General features: G+C 35.1%; 4 protein-coding genes across 4 annotated transcripts; 3 read left to right on the top strand and 1 right to left on the bottom strand.

Annotated features, from left to right (window-relative positions):
* Nucleotides 1-915: 915 nt before the first annotated feature.
* Nucleotides 916-8196, top strand: LOC21404187 (AP-4 complex subunit epsilon). The gene is made up of 10 exons (XM_010113201.2): nt 916-1912; nt 2143-2358; nt 2532-2642; nt 2740-2937; nt 3070-3201; nt 3799-3855; nt 3959-4075; nt 5092-5169; nt 6090-6233; nt 6766-8196. Exons 1-10 carry the CDS (start codon nt 1124-1126, stop codon nt 7840-7842), a joined length of 2919 nt encoding a protein of 972 aa, XP_010111503.1. The 5' UTR covers nt 916-1123; the 3' UTR covers nt 7843-8196.
* Nucleotides 8197-10623: 2427 nt separating this feature from the next.
* LOC21404185 (UNC93-like protein 3) lies at nt 10624-15613 on the top strand. The gene is made up of 10 exons (XM_024175480.1): nt 10624-11132; nt 11256-11419; nt 12646-12709; nt 12789-12902; nt 13010-13054; nt 13509-13759; nt 13891-13981; nt 14464-14576; nt 14713-14836; nt 15006-15613. Exons 1-10 carry the CDS (start codon nt 10926-10928, stop codon nt 15189-15191), a joined length of 1359 nt encoding a protein of 452 aa, XP_024031248.1. The 5' UTR covers nt 10624-10925; the 3' UTR covers nt 15192-15613.
* Nucleotides 15614-15692: 79 nt separating this feature from the next.
* On the top strand, nt 15693-17708 carry LOC21404184. Its single transcript, XM_024175481.1, has one exon. The coding sequence runs from the start codon at nt 17237-17239 to the stop codon at nt 17600-17602; it is 366 nt and encodes a 121-aa protein (XP_024031249.1). The 5' UTR covers nt 15693-17236; the 3' UTR covers nt 17603-17708.
* A 428-nt stretch (nt 17709-18136) lies between these two features.
* LOC21404183 (short-chain dehydrogenase TIC 32, chloroplastic) lies at nt 18137-22291 on the bottom strand. Its single transcript, XM_010113197.2, has 8 exons — nt 22053-22291; nt 19713-19944; nt 19523-19602; nt 19227-19380; nt 19012-19090; nt 18686-18770; nt 18516-18562; nt 18137-18368 (listed from the first exon to the last, which is right to left on the bottom strand). Exons 1-8 carry the CDS (start codon nt 22168-22170, stop codon nt 18195-18197), a joined length of 969 nt encoding a protein of 322 aa, XP_010111499.1. The 5' UTR covers nt 22171-22291; the 3' UTR covers nt 18137-18194.
* Between the last annotated feature and the right edge of the window lie 348 nt (nt 22292-22639).

The following is a 22639-nucleotide window of genomic DNA, read 5'->3' as shown; positions in this document are numbered from 1 at the left end:
TGTATATTTTTGAATTAAGTTTAATATATAAATATATACCTTATTTCAATTAACAGTAGATTTTGAACTTTAAAATACCAAACTGTCCATAAGAAATAGAGGATATAACTTAAAAAAATTAAAAACACACAAAAAGCCTATTTAGAGGGTAGTTTTGACATTTAAAAGGTTAAAATCGTAAGTTTCAAATAATTTTATCCTTTTATTTTCATTTTGCTATTTAAAGGTGTTTTGAGCATTTTAAAGTGAAAATTAAAGATTGACGATGAAAGATATTGATTTTTATATTAAACATAATTTCATGGTATATTTTTAAAAAGATAAAAAACTAAAAGCATAATTTTTTAATGAACCTAATATCTGGAGTATAAAAAGATACGTATCCTTAGAAGCAAAGGCAACATAATCATGCAAAAAAAAAAAAAAAAAAATTGTAGTTAAAAACTGTGTTTAAAATTGATTCTGTTTTTATTTTTCATATTTTTTGAAATAGAAAAAATGAAAACATTTCTAAAATAACGTTTGGTGTAATAAAGACAAAAAATAAAAATAAAAATAATTTTTTGGTTTAGTATAAAATGAGATAAAAATATTTTTCATTTTTTATTTTTATTTTTTCATCTCTCGAGTAAAAAGAGAGAAAAAGAAACATTAATAAATTTGTTTACATTAAAAATAATTTCTTAATAAAATTACTAAACACATTTTTATAAATAATTTTTATCTAAAACTAAAAATATTTTTATTTTTATAAAATTATTTTAAAATGAGTTCTAAATTCTAAATGCGACCATTATTTTTATGAGTTAAAGAAAAAGAGAATTTAAGTTAGATTTTTGTGAGTTTGGTAAGTAAGAGCAGTGGATAAATAAATAAATAAAATAGAAATGAGAAAAATAAGAAATGAATTAGACTTGTCTCTTCTTCTCTTTTTAACTGTATGCTTCTCCGACACCCGGTAATCCTCATTGTACGCCGTGTGCCTTCCTATCACAACAATTCTGAATCCTCTTTCCTCTCATCAATTCAGAATCTCAATTCCAATTCCTTAAAACCCTAGAAAGAAAGAAAAAGAAACACTCGAATTGAATTAAATTGAATTGAATTCCAACAACAAACAACAATGGAGCAACTGAAGACGATTGGTCGAGAACTGGCGATGGGATCTCAGGGAGGTTTCGGCCAATCGAAGGAGTTTCTGGAACTCGTGAAGTCGATCGGAGAAGCCCGATCGAAGGCCGAGGAAGACCGAATCGTCCTCCGAGAGATCGAAACCCTCAAACGCCGTCTCTCCGATCCCGACATCCCCAAACGTAAGATGAAGGAGTATCTCATTCGCCTCGTCTATGTCGAAATGCTCGGCCATGACGCCTCCTTCGCTTACATCCACGCCGTTAAGATGACTCACGACGATTCTCTTCTCCTCAAACGCACCGGCTATCTCGCCGTCACTCTCTTCCTCTCTGACGATCACGATCTCATCATCCTCATTGTTAACACTATTCAGAAGGATCTCCGCTCCGACAACTTCCTCGTCGTCTCCGCCGCTCTCTCCGCCGTCTGCAAGCTCATCAATGATGAGACCATTCCCGCCGTTTTGCCTCAGGTCGTTGAGCTTCTTTCTCATCCCAAGGAGGTTGTTAGGAAGAAGGCCATCATGGCGTTGCACCGCTTCCACCAGAAGTCGCCTTCCTCCGTTGCGCATCTGGTGTCGAATTTTCGGAAGCGGCTATGTGATAATGATCCAGGAGTGATGGGGGCGACTCTCTGTCCTCTGTTTGATCTCATCGCTGCTGATCCTAATTCCTTCAAGGATTTGGTCGTCAGCTTTGTCAGCATTCTCAAGCAGGTCGCCGAGCGCAGGTTGCCCAAGGCTTACGACTACCATTCGATGCCTGCTCCATTCATTCAGGTTGGTCCTAAACCCAACTGAAATTCTTCACCCTAATGTTTGGTTTCCCAACTGAATTAATGCTCTTTTAGTTCAAGTGCTTTAGTCATTGGCTAGAACGGGTACTCTTATTATTATTATTTTTTTTAATGCATTGGTTGGTTGTATAAAAATAGAATCAGAAAAAGAGCTATTGCTTTTTGATTAAGAAGAGAAAAAAAGAAAGTAAATTGAATTGCACTTTTATGCAGATCAAATTGCTCAAGATTCTGGCTTTGTTAGGAAGTGGGGATAAGCAAGCCAGTGAGAAGATGTACACCGTTGTCGGAGACATATTTAGGAAGTGTGATTCCACTAGCAACATTGGAAACGCGGTGCTTTACGAGTGTTTATGCTGTGTTTCATCCATATATCTGAATCCCAAGTTGTTAGAAGGTGCCACCGAAGTCATTTCCAGATTTTTGAAGGTTTGTGCTCCGACATTGTTAAGCGCATTCTGCAACTTAGTTAAGATGATTGCTTGCTTATAAACTGTTTCTAAGGCTGCTGCTAAATTGCAAATTTGCAATGCACCCAGTATTAGTGATGACTCTATTTTTTTGATTTTTTATTTATTGGAAGTTGTAAATGGTGTGCACAGAGCGATAGTCATAATCTCAAATACATGGGCATTGACGGCCTTGGTCGACTGATAAAGTTGAGTCCTGAGATCGCGGAACAACACCAACTGGCTGTGATTGATTGCTTAGAGGTTGGCATTTTATTTAGCATGATGAATGATTTGTTTCCGATCACGCTTGCTTGTTATTTTCACTCCAATTACTAGAATCTTGCTGTGCATGACCCAGGACCCAGATGATTCTCTAAAGCGAAAAACATTTGAACTACTCTACAAAATGACCAAGTCCTCCAATGTTGAAGTGATTGTTGATCGCATGATTGATTATATGATAAGCATTAATGATAATCATTACAAGACCTATATAGCATCTCGTTGCGTGGAGCTTGCTGAACAATTTGCACCTAGTAATAATTGGTTTATCCAGGTACCTTTGTTGCCGTCTCTGGAAATTTTGTTTTATTTTTCTTTTTTGAAAAAAAATAGAAATGACAGCAAAGAAAAGAAATTGTTTTCTTGAATTCCATATTCTCATCCCTGTCTGTTAGCTGCTTCACAGACCATGAATAAAGTCTTTGAGCATGCTGGAGATCTTGTAAATGTAAAGGTGGCACATAACTTGATGAGGTTAATCGCAGAGGGGTTTGGAGAGGATGATGAAACTGCAGATACTCAGCTGAGATCTTCTGCTGTATGTAGTTTTCATATTGCTCTCATTATATACCTATTCATGTAAGATATATTATTGGATTTCTTGATAGCAAGAAAGTCATGCAATTTGTATGTCTTCTTACATCTCATATATAAATATGTAGATAAAACCAATATTAGATTCCTGTTCATAATGTTTAACAGTTTAAAGATCATACTTTTTTTTTTTTTTGGGATAAGAAACTGGTAACTTTATTGATATCATTCTTACTTTCTACTATCTTCAAACTTTGTCAAATGCACTTCAGTATGACAAGAAATATATGAGCGAAGTTGTTCTAAGTTCTGACTCTAGTAGATTGGTTCATCCATAACCATTCCCCATTCTTAGCCCAGTCTAATTCTTAGTTCTTACACAAAGTAGTTTCACATCAATTAGCTTTGAATAGATTTCTAATATTTACAAACCTCTTGCGGTTCTCCTTTCATTTGTTTCTGTCAATTTTACCATAAGGAGTGTACTTACATCAACTAAAACGCTTCCCCTAGTTTTGTTTAACATTACTGTCTTTCCACTCTTACCGAATGGAAATTTTTTCCTTGGCTAATTATTTATTTGCTGCTTTAAATTTTGCAGGTACAATCGTATTTGCGTATTCTTGGAGAGCCCAAACTGCCATCTGTATTTCTTCAGGTATATTACACCTTATCTACGTTTTCCCATTTAATTTCACTTGCATAGACAATGCTAAAAAGTTGTATCTGTGTATAATCGAAAATGATGTTTCTCATTATAGGTCATTTGTTGGGTACTGGGGGAATATGGAACTGCTGATGGGAAGTATTCTGCTTCCTATATCACTGGGAAGCTATGTGACGTTGCAGAGGCATATTCCAATGACGAAACTGTTCGGGTATCCTTCTGTTAAACTCAATACGTTTTTTACTTTTTTTTTTTTTTTAAATCCTTTCGTTTTTCTGTAGGTATGATAGTTAGGGCATGATCGGTGCCTGTTTCATTCCTATGGCTGAACCTATCTTTCCTTTACTACCATATGTATAATGTATGTGAAGATGAAAGAAAGTACTGTTTTGCATGGATGCTTTGGAGCTTCCTTTTTCTGGAATAACTTCTTATGAGCTTCCTTTTTCTGGAATAACTTCTCATGGCAATAAATTTTTATAGATTGGACGACTTTAGGATTATTCAAACTTTGTTAGAAATAAAATCCTTCCTTTTGATCTATTTTGAGCAGTCTAGTGACTTTATGGATATACTTTCATACGTGGTAGTGTTTGGCTTTTCAACATTTCTGCTGTGGCCTAGTCTTTTTGTAGATTGAAGTTTGTGCCACTGACTTTGATGAATCATAACTTTTTTGAAAGGAAACAGAACTTCATTAAAACAAACAGAGTAATGAAGTACATGCCAGCAAATGATTACTTGGTAACAGGAATCCTAATATAGTTTTGACAATTGGAACAGGAATTCTAGCATAGTGACCATTTTCTTATTGCTCATTAGGGTGTTTAGAACGGCTTAAAGGTTTTTCTTTTCTTCTTCTTTAGTGGTAATGCTTCTCCCAACGTAAGTTTTATTGGAACTTAGTTCGTATGATGATTATTTTGGAAATATGCTAAAGAAAAATATTAAATGTATTTCAATCTGCTGTCATTTATTTATTTGTTTGTTATTATTATTATTATTTTTGCTAATCATTCTCATTTCTTTATTAGAAATATGCATATTTCTTTCTATCTGGGTGTTTTTTTTTTTGTAAGACATATAATACACATATAGGGTGTGTACACACGTATGTGGATCTCTGTATGTACTTCAGCATTCTTTCTAATCTATTTATATAGTTTTTGTTTCGATCCATTCATATAGTTACTGATATGGGCTTAAATTCCTTTGCTTTGTTTGAAGGCTTATGCTATTACAGCAATCATGAAAATATATGCATTTGAAATAGCAGCTGGGAGAAAAGTGGATATGCTACCTGAGGTGCGTATTATTCATACATCTTCTTGGAGCAAATAGGAAAGTTTAATTAGTTAGACAAATAGTTGGGTCAGAAATCTTGATTTGGTTTCAATAAAACAAAAACAACAAAAAGGTACTAAATCAATTAACAATAATGGATATATTGTAATCATTATTGTTGTTATTGATGTCATAGTGAAGGGGAAAAGTATTTTTTTTACTTCATATATTTGCATTGGATTCTGATGTATCCCATGTCTTTTCTTTGGATACCTTTATCTAGTTTAACAACTTTTTCCTGGTAATTGGTTTGTTACTTGTGTAATGGTAAATATCACTTTCTAGAATCCGGAACAAATTTGGAGATGTTTTTCCTTTTGCAAAGTTGGGAGATGACAGAGTTTAGTTGCAATATTCTTGATGTGCTAGGTCCAATTTGTAATTTTAAATTCAACTAGGATCCACGGGTTTCCTGGTATTCAAATTCGTCATGTTGCATGTTCTCTGGTGTTAGGCTAAGAATTAAGCTGGATACTTGTATATAACTTCATGTAACCTAATGCTCACAATCATTGTTTCACTCTCAACTTTGTAAATTTTTAAATTTAATGTTCACAATATAATTTCCTTGGCTATTGAATAGCTAGTTAATGCTCTTAAATAGCTATTGAACTTGGATAGTTTTATACAATTAGGGAATTTTGACTTTTTGAGTAATTCATAATTATCGATGCTTTTCCTTGTGATGGGATTTGAGCATTCTTGAATCTCTTTGTAGCAATTGATGGATCACTTGTTGAAAGACATACCTGATTTGAATGCATGATGACGTTATATCTTATCTTATCTTTATAGAAGCAGAATCTTATTCTCTTGTTGTGAATTGACTTCTCACAGAAGAAAACCACGGATTACTAACTCATGCATCTATTGTTTTACAGTGTCAATCTTTGGTTGAAGAACTATCAGCTTCCCACTCAACAGATTTGCAGCAACGTGCATATGAACTGCAAGTTGTGATTGACTTAGATGCTCATGCTGTTGCAGTTATCATGCCACCAGACGCAAGTTGTGAAGACATTGAGGTCATACATTATTGCAAAAAATCTCCCAGTATTTATTTTCAATTTATTATTTCAAAACATTTCTGTTTAGAGATGGCAAATTGGTGCTAGCCCAGTAGGTAGGGATGGGGTGGGATTAAGGAAGAGATCTCAAGCTCGAATCTTGGGAGCAGCTAGCAATGTGTCAAACAAAAATTCTGTTTAGAGATAGAAAAATTCTCTCCTTTACTCTTCTTAGCAATATCAACTTTAGCATGTGTCTTGTTTAATGTTAAGTTAAAAATGGTTCTCTATTTTGCTAGTTTGCTTTTTAGAGGCCTCATTTTCATCTTAAGCTGCACGGTCAGTTTAGGTGCAACTTAATTGCATATTTTGTACATGCCATTATTTAGTTAGTAATCAGAGCATTCAAATATGGAGATGGGTCTTTTCGTCTTCTCATAACTGAAAGGGGGCCCTTTTCTAATGAAACTTTGGGGGTAAAGTGTAAACTGATACTAAAAGTTGAAATTTTGGAAGTGTAATGTGCATTATTTCTAATTCCTTTTTGCAGATTGATAAAGACCTTTCATTCCTCAACAATTATGTCGAGCAGTCAATAGAAAAAGGTGCTCAGCCCTACATTCCTGAGAGCGAGCGCTCTGGAGCGCTAAATGTCATTACCTTGAGAAGCCAAGACCAACATGAAGCTTCAAGCCATGGTCTCAGATTTGAGGCGTATGAGCTTCCAAAACCACCAGTTCCATCAAGAGTTGCTCCTCTTACCTCTTCAACAGAACTTGTTCCAGTGCCTGAACCATCGTATCCTAGGGAGACCTACCAGGCAGCAACAATATCGTCTGTTTTAGATGCAGGGCCATCAGAACTTAAGCTACGGCTTGATGGGGTTCAAAAGAAATGGGGTAGGCCAACATACTCTTCTTCTCCATCATCTACTTCTACTTCTTCCTCTCAGAAGACAAACGGGGTCGCACAAGATGTTGCTAGCACTGTGGCTTCTTCAAAAAGCCGTGAAACTTATGATTCGAGAAAGCCTCAAGTTGAAATTTCCAAAGAAAAGCAGAAGCTTGCCGCTTCATTATTTGGAGGCTCATCAAAAACTGAAAGAAAGACATCTACTGCAAACCAGAAGGTGGCTAGAAGCAGTAGCAGCCATGTTGCCGAGAAGCCTCAGGTGCAAAAAGTGGCGACTGTAGTCACCGATATTGCTGCGGACCGGACAAATCATCAAGCACCTCCCGATTTGCTCGACTTGAGCGAAGCAGCTGCTGTAAGTGCCCCTCCATCCATTGATCCGTTCAAGCAGTTGGAATCGCTTCTTGATCCTGCCCCAGTTACATCAGTTGTGAATAATGGTTCAGATGGTGCCTCAAAAACACCAGATCTAATGGGATTGTATGGAGATTCAGCTTTAAGTGGGCAAAGTAGTAGTCTGGGATTCAATGTAAATGTCACTTCTGAATCCTCAAATGCTACCGGGACCGATCTAGGCAGGGGTACTGCATATCCCGCACAATTCAGCAAGGGTCCTAGCACAAAAGATTCCTTGGAAAAGGATGCCATTGTAAGGCAGATGGGGGTTAACCCATCAAGTCAGAATCCGAATTTGTTCAGAGATTTGCTTGGTTAAAAAAAAAAAGAAAGGTAAAATGGCATAGAAAATTCTATAAATATGCAGCTTGCAGGATTCGGTTATTTGATTTTGCGATTTCTTTCTGAGCCGGATTGCTCTTCGAGAAGGAAAAAACGTGTAACTATATGTTTTACGCGACAGAAGCAGAGACAACCCACATTGGCGTGACTAAATTTCCCATAAACAGTGGAATCAGGTACAGGTTTGTATTTTGATCCAAGCATACTGCTTTTGTAGAAAATTGGGCATGGTTGAGTTGCATAATGGGGGTGGTTGGGGTCTTGTAAAATTAGCGCTGTATTAATAAGACATTTTCGTCCCATTTTTATCTCAATTTCTTTTATTGGTGTCCATTTGCGTTGTAAGCTGTAGTTCTTTTTTTGAGAATGAGAAGCCTTTTTCCTCTTGAATTGAATGGGTAGAACAATCCATATAGACTCTTTATTTATTTCTTTGATGTGAATGATCTGAAGTGTTAAAAAAGAATAGGATATGAATAGAAGACGATCCACTCGTTGTTGACTGGAACTGCAGTTTTCACTCGTTGTAGTTCTTGTGATATCTCTGCAACAATTTCTGTAAATGGTTCCAACTTTTATCTTTTCTAAGGGTTGAGAGATTAGCAAACTTGCCAATATAGGGTTTGTTTGCATTTTTTTTTTAATTTTTAAAAAACTAGTAGAAGAGAAACCCAAGATCTAATTATGATTCGAATCATTTGGATGATCTTCTTCTAATATAGTTTCTTAGATATATATTTTTGAAAGGATACATCCAACAACCGAATCAAAATGGATAAAACTTTGTAGCTTAACTAATTGTGAGCAACGACCTATTGGAGTAGGCGGCCTTCCAATTTTCCTCAGAATCCCTTAACTAAAACGACATACAAACAAACTTGACACGCGGCATTTTTTTTTTTTCTTTAGGAAAAACATCTTTCTTTGAAGGGGAAAATATTATTCCAAAAAAAAAAAAAAAAAAAGAAAAAAAGAAAAGGATAGAGACGCTAAACTTGACACGAATAACCACAAAGTAGCCCGAATATGAATAACATAGGCGAATACATAAGTCTGAGATCTAACATGAAAATTCAGCTTGGTTGAGCACGATAAAGGCTCTTTCACCAGAACTACAACAACTTTGTGGATAAGCTCAGTTCATCGAGTCCAAAGAACCCAAAACGCTAAGGTCACTCTCAATGTTACGTTGGATTCAAGCCAACCAGACTAGACCAACCACCGGGATAGAAAGGTGAGGCGACTTCTTTTGATATGAATTGCAAATCAACATCACTTTTATTACTTAATAAAAATTAAAAACAAGACAGAAGTCTCGAGCCACATGAACAATATCACAGGCGATAAGTTGACCAATATAACCATAGAGGACTTATTGGCGAAGACCCGGGTGACTCCATCACTGGGAAGCACCATAGGCACCAACGAAGATCCACGTGATACCACATCTAGGAAGCACTACTACCACACCGAAGAAGATCCACGAGACTCTACTATAAGAAGACATCAACACGGCATCAGCAAAGATCCCATCCGACGGAGTGAGATCCCTGAGATGGTAGGAATACTAGAGAACTTAGTTGCGCACATAGCATGGTGCCCAAAAACTCTCTCATTTGTTCTCTATACCCATGAAGTTGCCACTACCATCATGATCCTCACCCTGCAACCTAGAGCTCCGTCTCTAGGGTAGAGGGTTTAGTGGCCAACCAAATGGCAACACTATACTTCAATCCTAAAGGTGAGAAGAGAGCAGCGCGAAAAAAAAAAAAAAAAAAAAAAAAAAGAGAGAGAGAGAGAGAAAGAAACCCTACTGAAGAGAGACAACATGAAGATTTTTCTATAACTAGACGAAATAAATCTAGGAAAAAAGTTTTCAGTTTTATGTAATTATATAATTGATGTAGTTTTAATGGTTACTCTAATATTTATTCATTATTGAGTATTATTATTTTCGTCATAAAATATTAATTCGACGGTTGTAATAAATTAAATAATTAATAAAAAATTTAATGATGATTAATGAAATTAAATTCTTATCACGCTACGTAATTAAATTTTTATATTTAGAAGTGATTACAGATAAAAACTTGAAAACTCATCAATTATGTAATTTCAAGTATATCTATTAGCATTTGTCACCATAGCACATGGACGAAAAGAAAAGGCCAACCTAAGCATTGAACATTCCGTGAGAAGGTTTAAACGAAAATTTAAACGGGAAACTGGAGGGGTGCTCCCTCGCTAGTGAGGGATAAGAGATTTATTTAAAAAATAATCCGTTCATTTCGTTGATTTGAGTTTGTAATTCGAGTTGATATGAGATTTTGTGTGAGAGCTTTTTACTGTAATAAAAAAGTTAAATGTGATTGTTTCTGAGAGCTTTTTACTGTAACAAAACTCGAATTCTAAACTCAAATTAACAAAATGAACGGGGCCTAAATATTCAAATGCAAAAGAATAACAATAATATGAAGAGTCAAAAGCAGTTGGAAGTTGCTCAAGGATCCCTTTCGTTCATTTCGTTGATTTGAGTTTGTAATTCGAGTTGATATGAGATTTTGTGTGAGAGCTTTTTACTGTAATAAAAAAGTTAAATGTGATTGTTTCTGAGAGCTTTTTACTGTAACAAAACTCGAATTCTAAACTCAAATTAACAAAATGAACGGGGCCTAAATATTCAAATGCAAAAGAATAACAATAATATGAAGAGTCAAAAGCAGTTGGAAGTTGCTCAAGGATCCCTTTATTTAAAAAAAAAAAAAAAAAAAAAAAAAAAATTTGCTCCTCCTCTTGTCATCAAACTTGTCTCGTCTTCTTCGCCAGATTCTTTCAATCCATTCCCTACCAAACAGTAGACTCAAAATTCAGAATCTTTCTTCGTATTCCTCTTTCCTTCACTTTCTCAGCTACCAAACACATTTTATTCATTTTTTAATCCCAAATTCCAATCTCTTTCGTTCGTCTTCTACCTCCTCAGGTACTTTGCCGGCCCTGCTCATCCCCTCTCTCTTTTGGATTCTCTCTCTCACATTTCTAGGATTTATTTATGGATGTTCTATGATCGAACCCTTTGAGTTTGAGAATTCTAAAGCCATGGAGTCTGTAGATACTCGCGACGAGGAAGCTCCTCTCGTTGTCGGCGATAACTCTGCGATTCAATCCCAGAACAATCACACAAGAGATGTTTACATTCTGAGCTTCGCATTCTTGTTCATCTTTCTCGCTTATGGCGCTGCTCAGAACTTGCAGAGTACTCTCAACACCGTGCGTATTTCTTCTCTACCTTTTCTTTTTATCTGATTTGGTTGATCTTTGGATTAGGGTTTAATTGATTTATTCTGTTTCAAACTGAATTTTGAGAGTTTGGATTCGTACTTTTTGTATCAGGAGGAGGCTTTGGGTACAACTTCATTGGGGATTTTGTATTTGTCATTCACATTTTTCTCTCTGGTGGCCTCTTGGGTAGTTCGGCTTCTGGGCTCCAAGAATGCCCTGCTTCTTGGGACTACTGGTTATTGGTTATTCATAGCTGCAAATTTGAAGGCAACATGGTAATCTCCATTAATTTATCCTGAATAAATGTGGTTATTGATTCTTGTTTTTGTTTATGTTTGTACGTTAGAATGCTACTTTCCATTTGGGGCATGTTTACTAACTTGTAGTGGAATGCAATGAAAAAGGAAAAGGTGTTGGAATGGAAATAATTTTTTTTTTTTTTTTTTTTTTTTTTTTTTTAAAAAAGAAAGACAAACATTGATTCTTTTTCGGTGTTTATTTGCCTGTAAGGAAGTCCAATTCCCTTTCTTGAATTAACTAAGTTTAGGAATAGCAATCCTAATAGCTTTAGTACTTAAATATTCTCATGCATATGCCAAATCAAATTGGTTAAAACTAAAACTTTGTGGTTTATTGATTATTCCAATTCAAAGGGAAACAAAACCAGGGCTAACTTGGGGTTGGCTTCCCCAATTCTGATTCTCTACATCATGAGGTAAACATGCCCTTAGTCTTAGATTTGCTCTTTAGGTGCAAATCATTTTCTTGTATTGAACTTGAAGCTTGACATGTCATGCCAACCAAATAAAGAGATCTTTCATTGTAAAGTCACTCAATTATAGAATCTAAAGTTGTCTAGTATGAGTCACGACTAAAGAAGTCTACCTGTTGCTAAAAAATATGCTCTCTTAATTTCCTATTCTATTATGCATATTTGCTCATTGCAAAATGAATAGAATAACTGATAAGCATAAGCGTGGGTTGTTTTGTTAATTTGAACTCTGATGCAAGCTTATAGTATGATAATATCGAAAGTTCCCAACAATTGTCAGCTTATAATCTTCTCTAACATGGTGACTTACATTTCGAAATTAATTGATGTATAGTTGACCTCTTTAAGGAGCTAGAATGAACTCCTTCAGGTATAAGGTGTTTAAATTTGTAGGTTAACACTTGCTGTTTTTATGTGGAAATTACAGTTTATATCAAGAAACTGTAGGTATGTGGTGTTTGATATAGAAGTGAAAGAGCAGCTAAATATCTTAAGAGAAGACATGGATGTGGATTTTCTATGTTTTATTGTTGGGCACAAGTAGGACATAATAATAAAGTACTTTGTACGGTCATTTGATGGATTGTCGCATGGTTGAACCAATATCTAATGTTTATATAGCCATATTTTGTACCATTGCGTGGAATTGTGTCCTGAGGTCAAAAATAAAAATTTGTCAATATTCTGTCCGCACTTTGGTATGGAAGAATGTAAGAGTTTTCCTTGTAGGTACACAATGGTTCCAGCTTCATTGTATCTTGGTTTTGCTGCTGCTATAATATGGGTTGGCCAGGTGCAAGTCCATCTTTCATATTTCCTTTCAAGCTTTATTTTCTTAGTATTTGTTCCTTACTCTAGACTGGAACATTCAGGGGACGTATCTAACTTCTACTGCCCGAAGTCATGCAAGTGACTACAACTTGCACGAAGGAAGGGTTATTGGTAACTTCAATGGAGTATTTTGGGGAATGTTTGGTGGACACCAGGTGAACCCATTTTAATAGAAATCTTGATGTTTGTTTTTTTTCTAAGAAAAGATTCGTTTGTTGGTGCATTATGTATTGCAAAGTGATAACTTCATCATTCTTTGCAGCTTGTTGGAAATCTTATCTCACTTGCCCTACTTAGAGATGGAGCTGTACGTTGATTCTGCCTTCGTATCGTTAGCTTTGGATTCTGCACTTCTCTCTATTCATTTTAATACTTCTATTCAGTTTATATTGGAAATTCATGAGATGTTTACTCCTCTATCTAGTAGCTTCCACTGTAAACATAAATATAGTTTTACTCCTCTATCTAGTAGGTTCCACTGAAAACATAACTATAGTTTTGTCTCCTTTTTCTCAAGTTAAATAGGTACGGTAGCAGGCAGACCTTAAAACTGAATTAATTTTACTCCTTTTTTTTTTTTTGAGTGAAAGAACTTGGGCGTCTTTGACAGAACTGATTAGTTAAGTTAAAATATAGAGGATTAGGCACTTAACTGACAGAATCACAGATTAAACATTTACCTAAATCTGTGGGTACTTTTATGCTGTTTTCAAGGATTTTCCCAGTAGTCATTAATTCCTATTTCTTTCACGTCACTGCAGGAGGGAAGTACAAGCGGCACTACTTTATTATTTATCGTATTTCTTTGCAGTGCGACCTTAGGTATCATTCTTATGTGCTTCCTACAAAGACGGGATAGTAAAGGAGAGGCGGGCCCCCAATATTCTTCCAACACCTTATATGCTTCTGTGATATCTCTGTCAAAGTCCGTTATCACTCCCTTGTTAAATGTACGGATGATATTGGTTATTCCTCTTATGGCATATTCAGGACTACAACAAGCATTTGTGTGGTAAGTACATGATTATGCCACACAGTGTACTACTCTTATAGGAAGACTGCTATGGTTCAGCACTTGTATTTTCCTATTTCATTTTTTTAAAATTCCTTTCTAAATCAAGGAACACGTCTTCGTATTTGTAGGTCTGAGTTCACTAAGTATGTTGTAACCCCTGCACTGGGTGTGTCTGGTGTTGGTGGTACCATGGCAGTTTATGGGGCGTGTGATGCAATAGTATGTATGCAGCATTAAGCACTTTTTGACATTTGCAGAATCAGTACTTTGGCTGCCTTTAATTTATACGTAATCCGTCTGCTGAGCATATCTATATTTGGTTGTTTATTTATGTTTTGTACTTTTGTTACAGGAAACATATAACTTCCTTTTTTTTTTTTTTTTTGAAAAGGAAAAAAGATTTAAAAAAATGGAGTAGGAGAAGTCCTTAAAAAAATGTCAAACAACTAACTAAACTGATTTAATAATATGTATTTTAACAAACAAATGAAACAATTAGGCACAGAAGATCAGTGAAATAGACAATCTCTTGTAGCCTACTTTATTATGGTGAATGATGGACATTTTCAGAGCACAATGGAGTCTTTCTTTTGGAAATTCACAATTTGTAAATAGGAAGTACGCTTTCAGATGAATATGATTTACTGCAGTTTTGCTCTGTTGCATTGTTGCATCTTAATATCATTGGAACTATTTTTTAGTGTTCGCTGGCTGCTGGTCGACTGACCTCTGGTCTCAAGTCCATCACTTTGATAGTTTCGGTTGGTGCTTTCATCCAGGCTATCATATTCCTCTGGCTTATCCTAAATTACAGGTAACCACTAATCACTATAATCAGGCAGTGTCGTAATTCTTATGGTTTCACATAGTGCGTTTTTTGACATATTTGTTGCTTTAATTAATTTATTTATTTTTTCAACTTTGTTATATTTTACCTTGTCATACTGCAGTGGAACCAGTGGAGTACTTGGCATTTTATACCTGATCCTGATGGCAGCTCTTTTGGGCATTGGTGATGGAATATTTATGACACAACTTAATGCCTTACTCGGGATACTCTTCAAGAGTGACACGGTAACCCCGTACAAATGAACATATGTTTTGTTTGACCTTCCAATATTCCACATATCCAGAGTCCAGAATTGAGATTGCTCATGTACAAATAATATTGTTATTGCAACTCAATGCTTTGACCTTTCGTGGCTTGAAGCTCTAATAACAAAGTGTTGCATTTTGGGGACAGGAAGGAGCGTTCGCGCAGCTCAAGGTGTGGCAGAGTGCTTCTATTGCAGTTCTGTTTTTTCTAAGTCCGTACATCTCATTGCAGGCAATGCTTTTGATTATGCTTGTTGCAATACTTGTCGCATATGGTGGGTTTCTTGTTCTAACTCTTCTGGTGGAGAAGGCATTTTTCTCAGCAAGTCTGTAAGCCTTAAGCACAAAAGCAAATTTGGAAAAAAAAAAAAAAAATTTGAAAAAAAAAAAAAAAAAAAAAAAAAAAAAAACTATTAGCTGATATTGCAGTGTTGCTGCAGCGCGTGAGTCTTCCTCTTGTACATCTGGTTCTCGTCATACAAGCTGATTGTGCAGTATTGCCTGCAAGTCTCGGTTCTTGTCATTTTTTCTTCTACTTGAAAGCAGAATCAGAAATTCTCAGAAGAATTTCAGTAGGGTTATTTTTCTGATAGGCGTTTTCCGGTGCATGTAAGAGTGGCTGTTCACATAAGAATTCCAAAAAAACACTGTAAGCTGATGTTGCATTGTCGCAGTTGCCTGTAAGTATTCCATTTGTACTTTTGGCTCATTTGTTCTACCACTTCTAAGCGAAATCAGCCTAGCTGTTTTGTGTTTTATGGTGCATGTCTCGCTAATTCTGATGTTACATGACACATGGATGTTAACAGGCTAGCTGTTTTGTGCTTTATGGACTTCGGTTGGCAGTAAACTGTTCTGTTAACTCCATCAACCAACTTCCTGAGCTTTTATCTTCTGTTATGTAATAGTAAACAAGACGTATAGCTCAGGAAATATGTTTTTCAACAATGGAGAAAGTTGATGCAGTCTATATAACAAAGATGTAGAGGGTGAATTAGAGGAATACCGCTTTAAGAGAGTTCGTATGTGAACATAATACCATTTTTATAGAAAAATATGAGCATAATTAAACTTAAAATGGCACAGATAAATGGCTAGGCTTTTATGAGTGGTATTCGGCCTATTTATATGGATGTACATAGTGGTTTAGATAAAATTACCTTTAGAGTTGAAGATAGGAACGAAGAAAGTCTTGATAACTTTAGGTCCTGTTTATAACTCTTAGGTAGAACTCATCTCCAAAAGTTAATTTGTAGGGAGAGGGTGTCCAAGTGGTTATAAACCCACATGTTAAGCCCCATATTTTAGCAATGTGAGATTCAATCAGGATCTTAACATTTTGCTACAGTAAAAAGTTCTCAGAAATAATCATATTCAACTTTTTTATTACAGTAAAAAGCTTTCACATAAAGTCACATCTCAACTCGAATTAACAAACTAAACATGCCCTTAAACTTGACTAGAACTATAATATAGTATTATATGTGTGTGTATTTATATGTGCAAATAAATACGATGGTGGCCTGGGGGTAGTAACTGAGTTGGTTGATGCGGGTAGTTGAAGACAAGAATAGGGTGGTCACAGTTGCAAGTAATCTTAATAAATGGTTGATAACGCACAAGTTTTTTCAAACAGTAAATAGATAAGGCAGGGTTTTAATGAGATCCACATGATGCACTATACATTATTAAAATTGAAGCTATACTACAAATGACTATTTTATAATAGGAATGGTGGTGTGGTGCCACAAATATTACAGCTATATTAAAGAAGAGGAGGAAAGTCATAACCAATAGAAGGGAGCTGTAGTGGTTATGCAATTATACTGATGGTTGTGATTTGATAATTCATATATGTGTGTGTGTATGTGTGTGTGTGTGTGTGTGTGTGTGTGTATATATATTTGTTTGGAGGGGAAGAGAAGATAAAGAAATCGGGAAATTGTAGAAATGAGTTGGTGAAGGTTCGTTGACCAATCAGAGTGAGAGGATTTTGATGTCCCACAAATAGCTCAACATTGTTTTTATGAGACCATGCACTTTGGCGTGTCTCAATAGGCCAAAAAAAAAAGTGTAACGAAATGTGAAGCCACACCAGATCTCTTCCTCTAATTCATTCATTATGTGATTGTAGGCCAATCCAAACCATAACAGATCAAAATTTTTGTTGGAGTTGGTCTACCGTCAAAACTCAACCCCCAAAGCTGCGTTTGCAACAAAAAGAAAATATTATTAATTTGTCAGTATTGATAAGAAAATATTATTAACTTCAGGAAGTCGTTGGGATTAGGTTCCCTTCCACTCCAACTTTATACCTTACACACACGCACACATATATATACAATCTCTCCAGAAACAATCTACTTCTCAATCACAAAAATGCAGCTTCTCCATCCTTTCTCATCCATCCTGGCGCACTTATCCACGCGGTGGCCGCTTCTCATCTACGCCACCACATGGACGATGCTCCTCACCCTGACGGTGGCTCTCGCCTCCTTCTGGCCTGAAGTTTCCTTCGTTTCGGCAATTTCATCGTCCTCCTTCTCCCGCGCCTGCGTCGACCCTGACTTGTTTATAAGAGTTCCTATAGACCTACCGGCCGAGATTCTGTGCTTGCCGGCTCACCGGTTTGCAAAGTCTAATCTTGATCTAATCGTGCCGCCAGTCTTCGCAGCGGTTGTTGTGGCTGCCTCCGCCTTCTTGGTCCGCGCCCTTGCCTTGTGGGAGGATGATATGCCTCATTGAGAGTAGGTCTAGAATTGATATTTCTTCAATTCTTTAACATTTTGGATCTTGGCATGTTATTGTTTGTATATACCTTAGCTAGTATATATCATACACTATTTGGTGCAACTTTTATTGAAGACTGAGTTCAAATATGATTTTTTTTTTTTTTTTTTTTAATATGAAGGTCTAGTCTAGAGGTTGCGGACTTATTAACACATTGTTATATCTATTTTTAAGGTCTAGAGGTTGAATCTTCCCGTACAAAAATTATAAAAGAAGAGTAAATATGTGCTAATAGATTTCCTCTTTGTATTGATTATTAATGATTCAACACCATTGAATACAATATGGTTATATACAATTATACACACCACAACGGCTTGAACAAGGAAATTGGACTACGTTTCTCAGCAAAGAAAAGAGACCCCAAATGAAATTAGGACAAAGAAGAGGTAAGAAAAGGGGAAAAAGGAGTTGTAATTGATTTTACTCACAATCTCACACTCAGACTTCAATCATAAAGAAACAATAATGATAATGATATTAGGCTTTTTGTAGTGATAATGATATATATATATATATATATATATATAATTGTGATAAATCTAGCTCAAGAAGTTGAAGCAGAATCAACCAATTTGTTGCTGAAGTCCCAGAGTTTCATGGCCAGTTTTTGGTTTCTTGCATAAGAGCTTGGTGTCATCTCATTGCAGTCAAGAAAGTACTTTCCTGTTACACCTTTCAGACTTGGGTGAAGTGCCACGTAGCATGTTGTCGCTGCTCCCTAAAATTATTGAAAAAGAAGAGCACAAAAAAAGTAAAAATTAAAATAGTTAAAGAGTACAAATCCGATTATTTATAAGGTTGTTTCGTTTTTCTTTTTTTATTTTTTTTATTTTTTTTATTTATTTTTATTGCTATGTTAACTTACCTGAGGTACATTCTTCCATAGGAGACAGGTGAAAAACTTCAAAGTTTCTGTAATATTTAATAAGATGTATGTCAAATAATATAACTCAAGTGAAACTATAAAATATATTAGAGAAATTTGTTTTTTGTTTTTTTTGGGTCCTTGTTTTGTATATGAGAAAGAGAACATACTCATTAGAAGTGCTGAGTGCCTCATGAGAGGTGTCATTATAAGTCCTGGATGGACTGAATTGGCTGTAATGTTCACACCCTCTTCCTGCACTCAATTTCAATTGGAGTTTGAATTATTCCTTAGAGAGAGAGAGAGAGAGAGAATGAGCAGAAGAAATTTAGTGAGAGAAAAAGAACAACAGGGAGGAAATCTGAATATTCACTATCATTAATCAAAATCCAAAACTAGAACATAATAACATATTGGCACATTATAACCAAGGGATCAAATCAGTTAACTAGAACATTTGGCTGATGAAAACAAATTTGAGCCAAGAAAAGATCACCAGTAGGCGACGTGATAACTCGTTGGCATGTAATATGTTTGCTAATTTGGATTGTCCATATGCCCTCTTGTCAGAGTAACTGAAACTCAATGGCAAAATCCAAACACATAATAATTAATTAAGCAACTTAGAAGAAGCAAGGGAGCAACATGAATCGACACATTGCATCAAATACTCAGCGAAACTTGAAGCAGTTGAAGCATTACAATTATTACCTATTCTGGTCATTGATCTTATCAAACTGAATTCCATCTTCACAAGGGTGGAGGTGAGCTATTGAGGATAGATTCACAATCCTTCCTTCGATGCCGGTGGTTCTTGCTGTTTCCTTCATCTTTTCGACGAGGAGGTTTGTTAAGAGAAAATGACCTGGTAAATTAAGTAAGTATATATTATCAGTACTCAAAATTTATAACCAGATCATTAGGACAGAAATGGAAAAAAAAAAAAAAAAAAAAAAAAAAAAAAAAAAAAAAAAAAAAGAGTTACCAAATGATTCACAGAAACTTACCAAGATGATTAGTTGCAAATTGCATCTCTATTCCATCTTCTGAAAGGTTGAAGGGGCAAAACATTACCCCAGCATTGTTTCTGAAAATTAAGCAAGTTTCCTTGTTATTTTCGATAAAAAAAAAAAAAAAAAAAAAACATTGAAGATGATAAAGCAATATTGAGCATAGTGAGGTGTACTACTTCATTACATTAAGAGGTTGAGGGGGAGATTAAGAGCATTGAAGCTATCAACAAATGCTCTTACAGACTTGATTGAGCTCAAGTCGAGTTTTAGAACGTCGACACGAGCATTGGCGATGTCTTTGAGAATGAGTTGTTTCGCTTCATTTGCAGCGTCTGTGTTCCTTGCAGCAACGATAACATGCGCTCCGCGGAGAGCCAAAACCCTTGAGGTCTCCAATCCAATCCCGCTTGCCCCTCCTGCAATAACTTACAATTAATTTAGACCTTACAGATTTTCAATGGAAATAATAAAAAACAAAAAATCATTCAATGACAATTGAAAATAATATAAAAAAGAAAGGTAATTTGCACAAATAATCTTCAACCTCTTTAGTAAGTAAAAGTTTGGTCTCTAATCTTTTTTCTGACAAAACCACCCCTAACCTCTTTAAAAGGTGACAGTTTAGTCATTTCTGTCAAATTTCGTTAAATTTTTAACGCTGCCCAGATGATAAACAACGCGTAATTCAATGAGAAAAAGGAGAAATTTTAGGGAAAACGCGTGAGTTTCTGTAACTGGTTCGGTGAGAGAGAAGATGAAGAGCGAAAGAAATGAGAGGAGAGAGAGCGTGAGAGATGAGAGAGAGAAAGAAAGCTTGCCTTGGTATTTTATCAAAATATCATCTTTAATAAGATCACATGCATTGCACATGATTAATTCTGTTAAAAAATTAACGGAAATGATCAAACTGTTACATTTTAAAGAGGTTGGAGATCGTTTTGTTAAAAAAAATTAAAGATCAAATTGTCACTAACTAAAGAGGTTGGAGACCATTTGTGTAAATTACTCAAAAAAAAGAATAGTGGAAAGAAAAATTAATTTAAAGGGAATATATATTATTTTGTAGCTAGATATTAATACTCTTGAATATCAATAAGATAACATTCTTTTTTTTCTCATGGCATGTTTACTTATCCGTAATCAGAGTGGACATGAATCGGAGTGGACAGGATTCGGAGTAGACATGAATCAGAGTCAGAATAAGCTGTTTACTTAGGTTTCAGGAATCGGAGTCGGAATCAGTCTCAATCCTATTCATGCGTTTACTTACGCCCAGAATCAGAATAAACTGTTATAAATTTACTTACCTACCCTTTTAGTAGATTTTTGTGTGTTGAACTTAAAAAAAAGAAATTGTATATTATGCTAACTATCTTAATATTAGGATAACTAATTAGTAATTAGATTTTATTAATTACTCTCTTCTTTCGTGCTAAAAGTTGAGACATGGTTACTCTACATTATCAACATATAAAATTAGATTTAGCATTGCATTGCATATTATAGAAAACAAATATCAGCTTAGGATATAGATTGAAAAATGAAAAACAATAGGCATAACACAAGGATCAAATTATAAACATGAAAAAAAAAGCTATCTTAATTTCATTTAATTATTTGCATTGATATAAAGAAATAAAAGAAAAAAAATATGAGAGGAAGTGAGCAAAGAGATATGAGAGGCGTGAAAGTAAATTATAGCATTTATCAATTTTTTACTTTTTACTTTTCTATTCACAAATTTGTTAGTAGAATTAAGAGTAAAATCATAATTAATATTTACTATTAAGATTGAGAGTATCAATCCGGTGGGGGGTGAGGGGAGTGCCAATCTCATTCCTCAACCCCAAATTGGTGTGGGGCCCACATATTTCCACTTTCATTCCAAAATAAAAATGGATAAATAAACATGAGGTTGATTCGGATTCCTGATTTCTATTTTCCACTCCTAATAAATAAACATGCCATCAATGTATTCACACAAACGAGAAAGGAATGCTAGGCCAAAACCGAACACAATTGAAACCAAGTTTGAGTGGGCCATATTACAGATTTTCTATTTCATTAAAAATAATTAAATAATAATAATAATAATAATAAAAAGATCTTCAAACCGACAAATAAGAGCATAAACAAGAGGCAACATTAAACATACGCACACATCTAGTACTCTTGTCGGGTCTTCTGTGTAGATTTCCACATTGAACAAAAATCTTCAACAATATCACAAATCATGTATTTTTTATTCAAAGTTCTCAGATATCTTAGAAAACAAAGGACGAAGAAGATATACTAAAAAAAGAAAGAAAAAAAAATCTTGAGAGAGAATTTCCATCAAAAATTGAAAAAATATAAAAATAAAAAAAAAGAACAAGAAATCCAAGAATAGTTAATTAAGACCCTTTACGTACTAGAATTTCAAGAAAAGCATAACAATGAAGGGGACAACCAGAAAGTGTATATATATATATATATAAGAAAATATTTGATAAAGAAGATGAAAATAATGGTGAAGGTGTTTGACCTGTGACAAGGGCGGTCAGTTTGGAGGCATCAATCCCTTCAGTGACTTGCTCAGCCGTTGAGGCTGATCCAAACCCACTTGGCCCTGGCCTTCCTGTCATCAAAGCGAATATCCCCATGATGATCGGTGATCAATGATGATGATCGATGATCGACGACGACGATCTTCCCAACCAAAACTTATCACTACTCCCAATTAACCCTTCTTCTCTTTTTGAATCTTCTCGAAAACAAAATTGAATAGGGAATAATGAGCATATATCTATACGTATATATATAATGTATCTATGGGCAGATTGATGTTATATATATATATATCTATCTATGTTTATATAGATATAATAATAACAAGTGTCAACTAGAGGGGGTGGACGTATACATTAGGTGATGAACATGAATGCAATCAAATTTGTAATTTTATCTCATTCTTTCCCAAGAATATATATCTCTAAAATCACTAGTACTAGTAAATGCTCTCGTCCGTGATCAATAGACTAGACATCATGTTTAATACTCTCAACGACCTCTCAACTACTTCTATTCATCTCAATGCCACAACTAGCTATTTAGCCTGAGATTTGCTACCTA

Source organism: Morus notabilis, unplaced genomic scaffold (genome assembly GCF_000414095.1).
Source record: "Morus notabilis unplaced genomic scaffold, ASM41409v2 Scaffold256, whole genome shotgun sequence".
Taxonomy (NCBI): Eukaryota; Viridiplantae; Streptophyta; class Magnoliopsida; order Rosales; family Moraceae; genus Morus; species Morus notabilis.
This window is presented reverse-complemented; position numbering and strand designations above follow the sequence as displayed.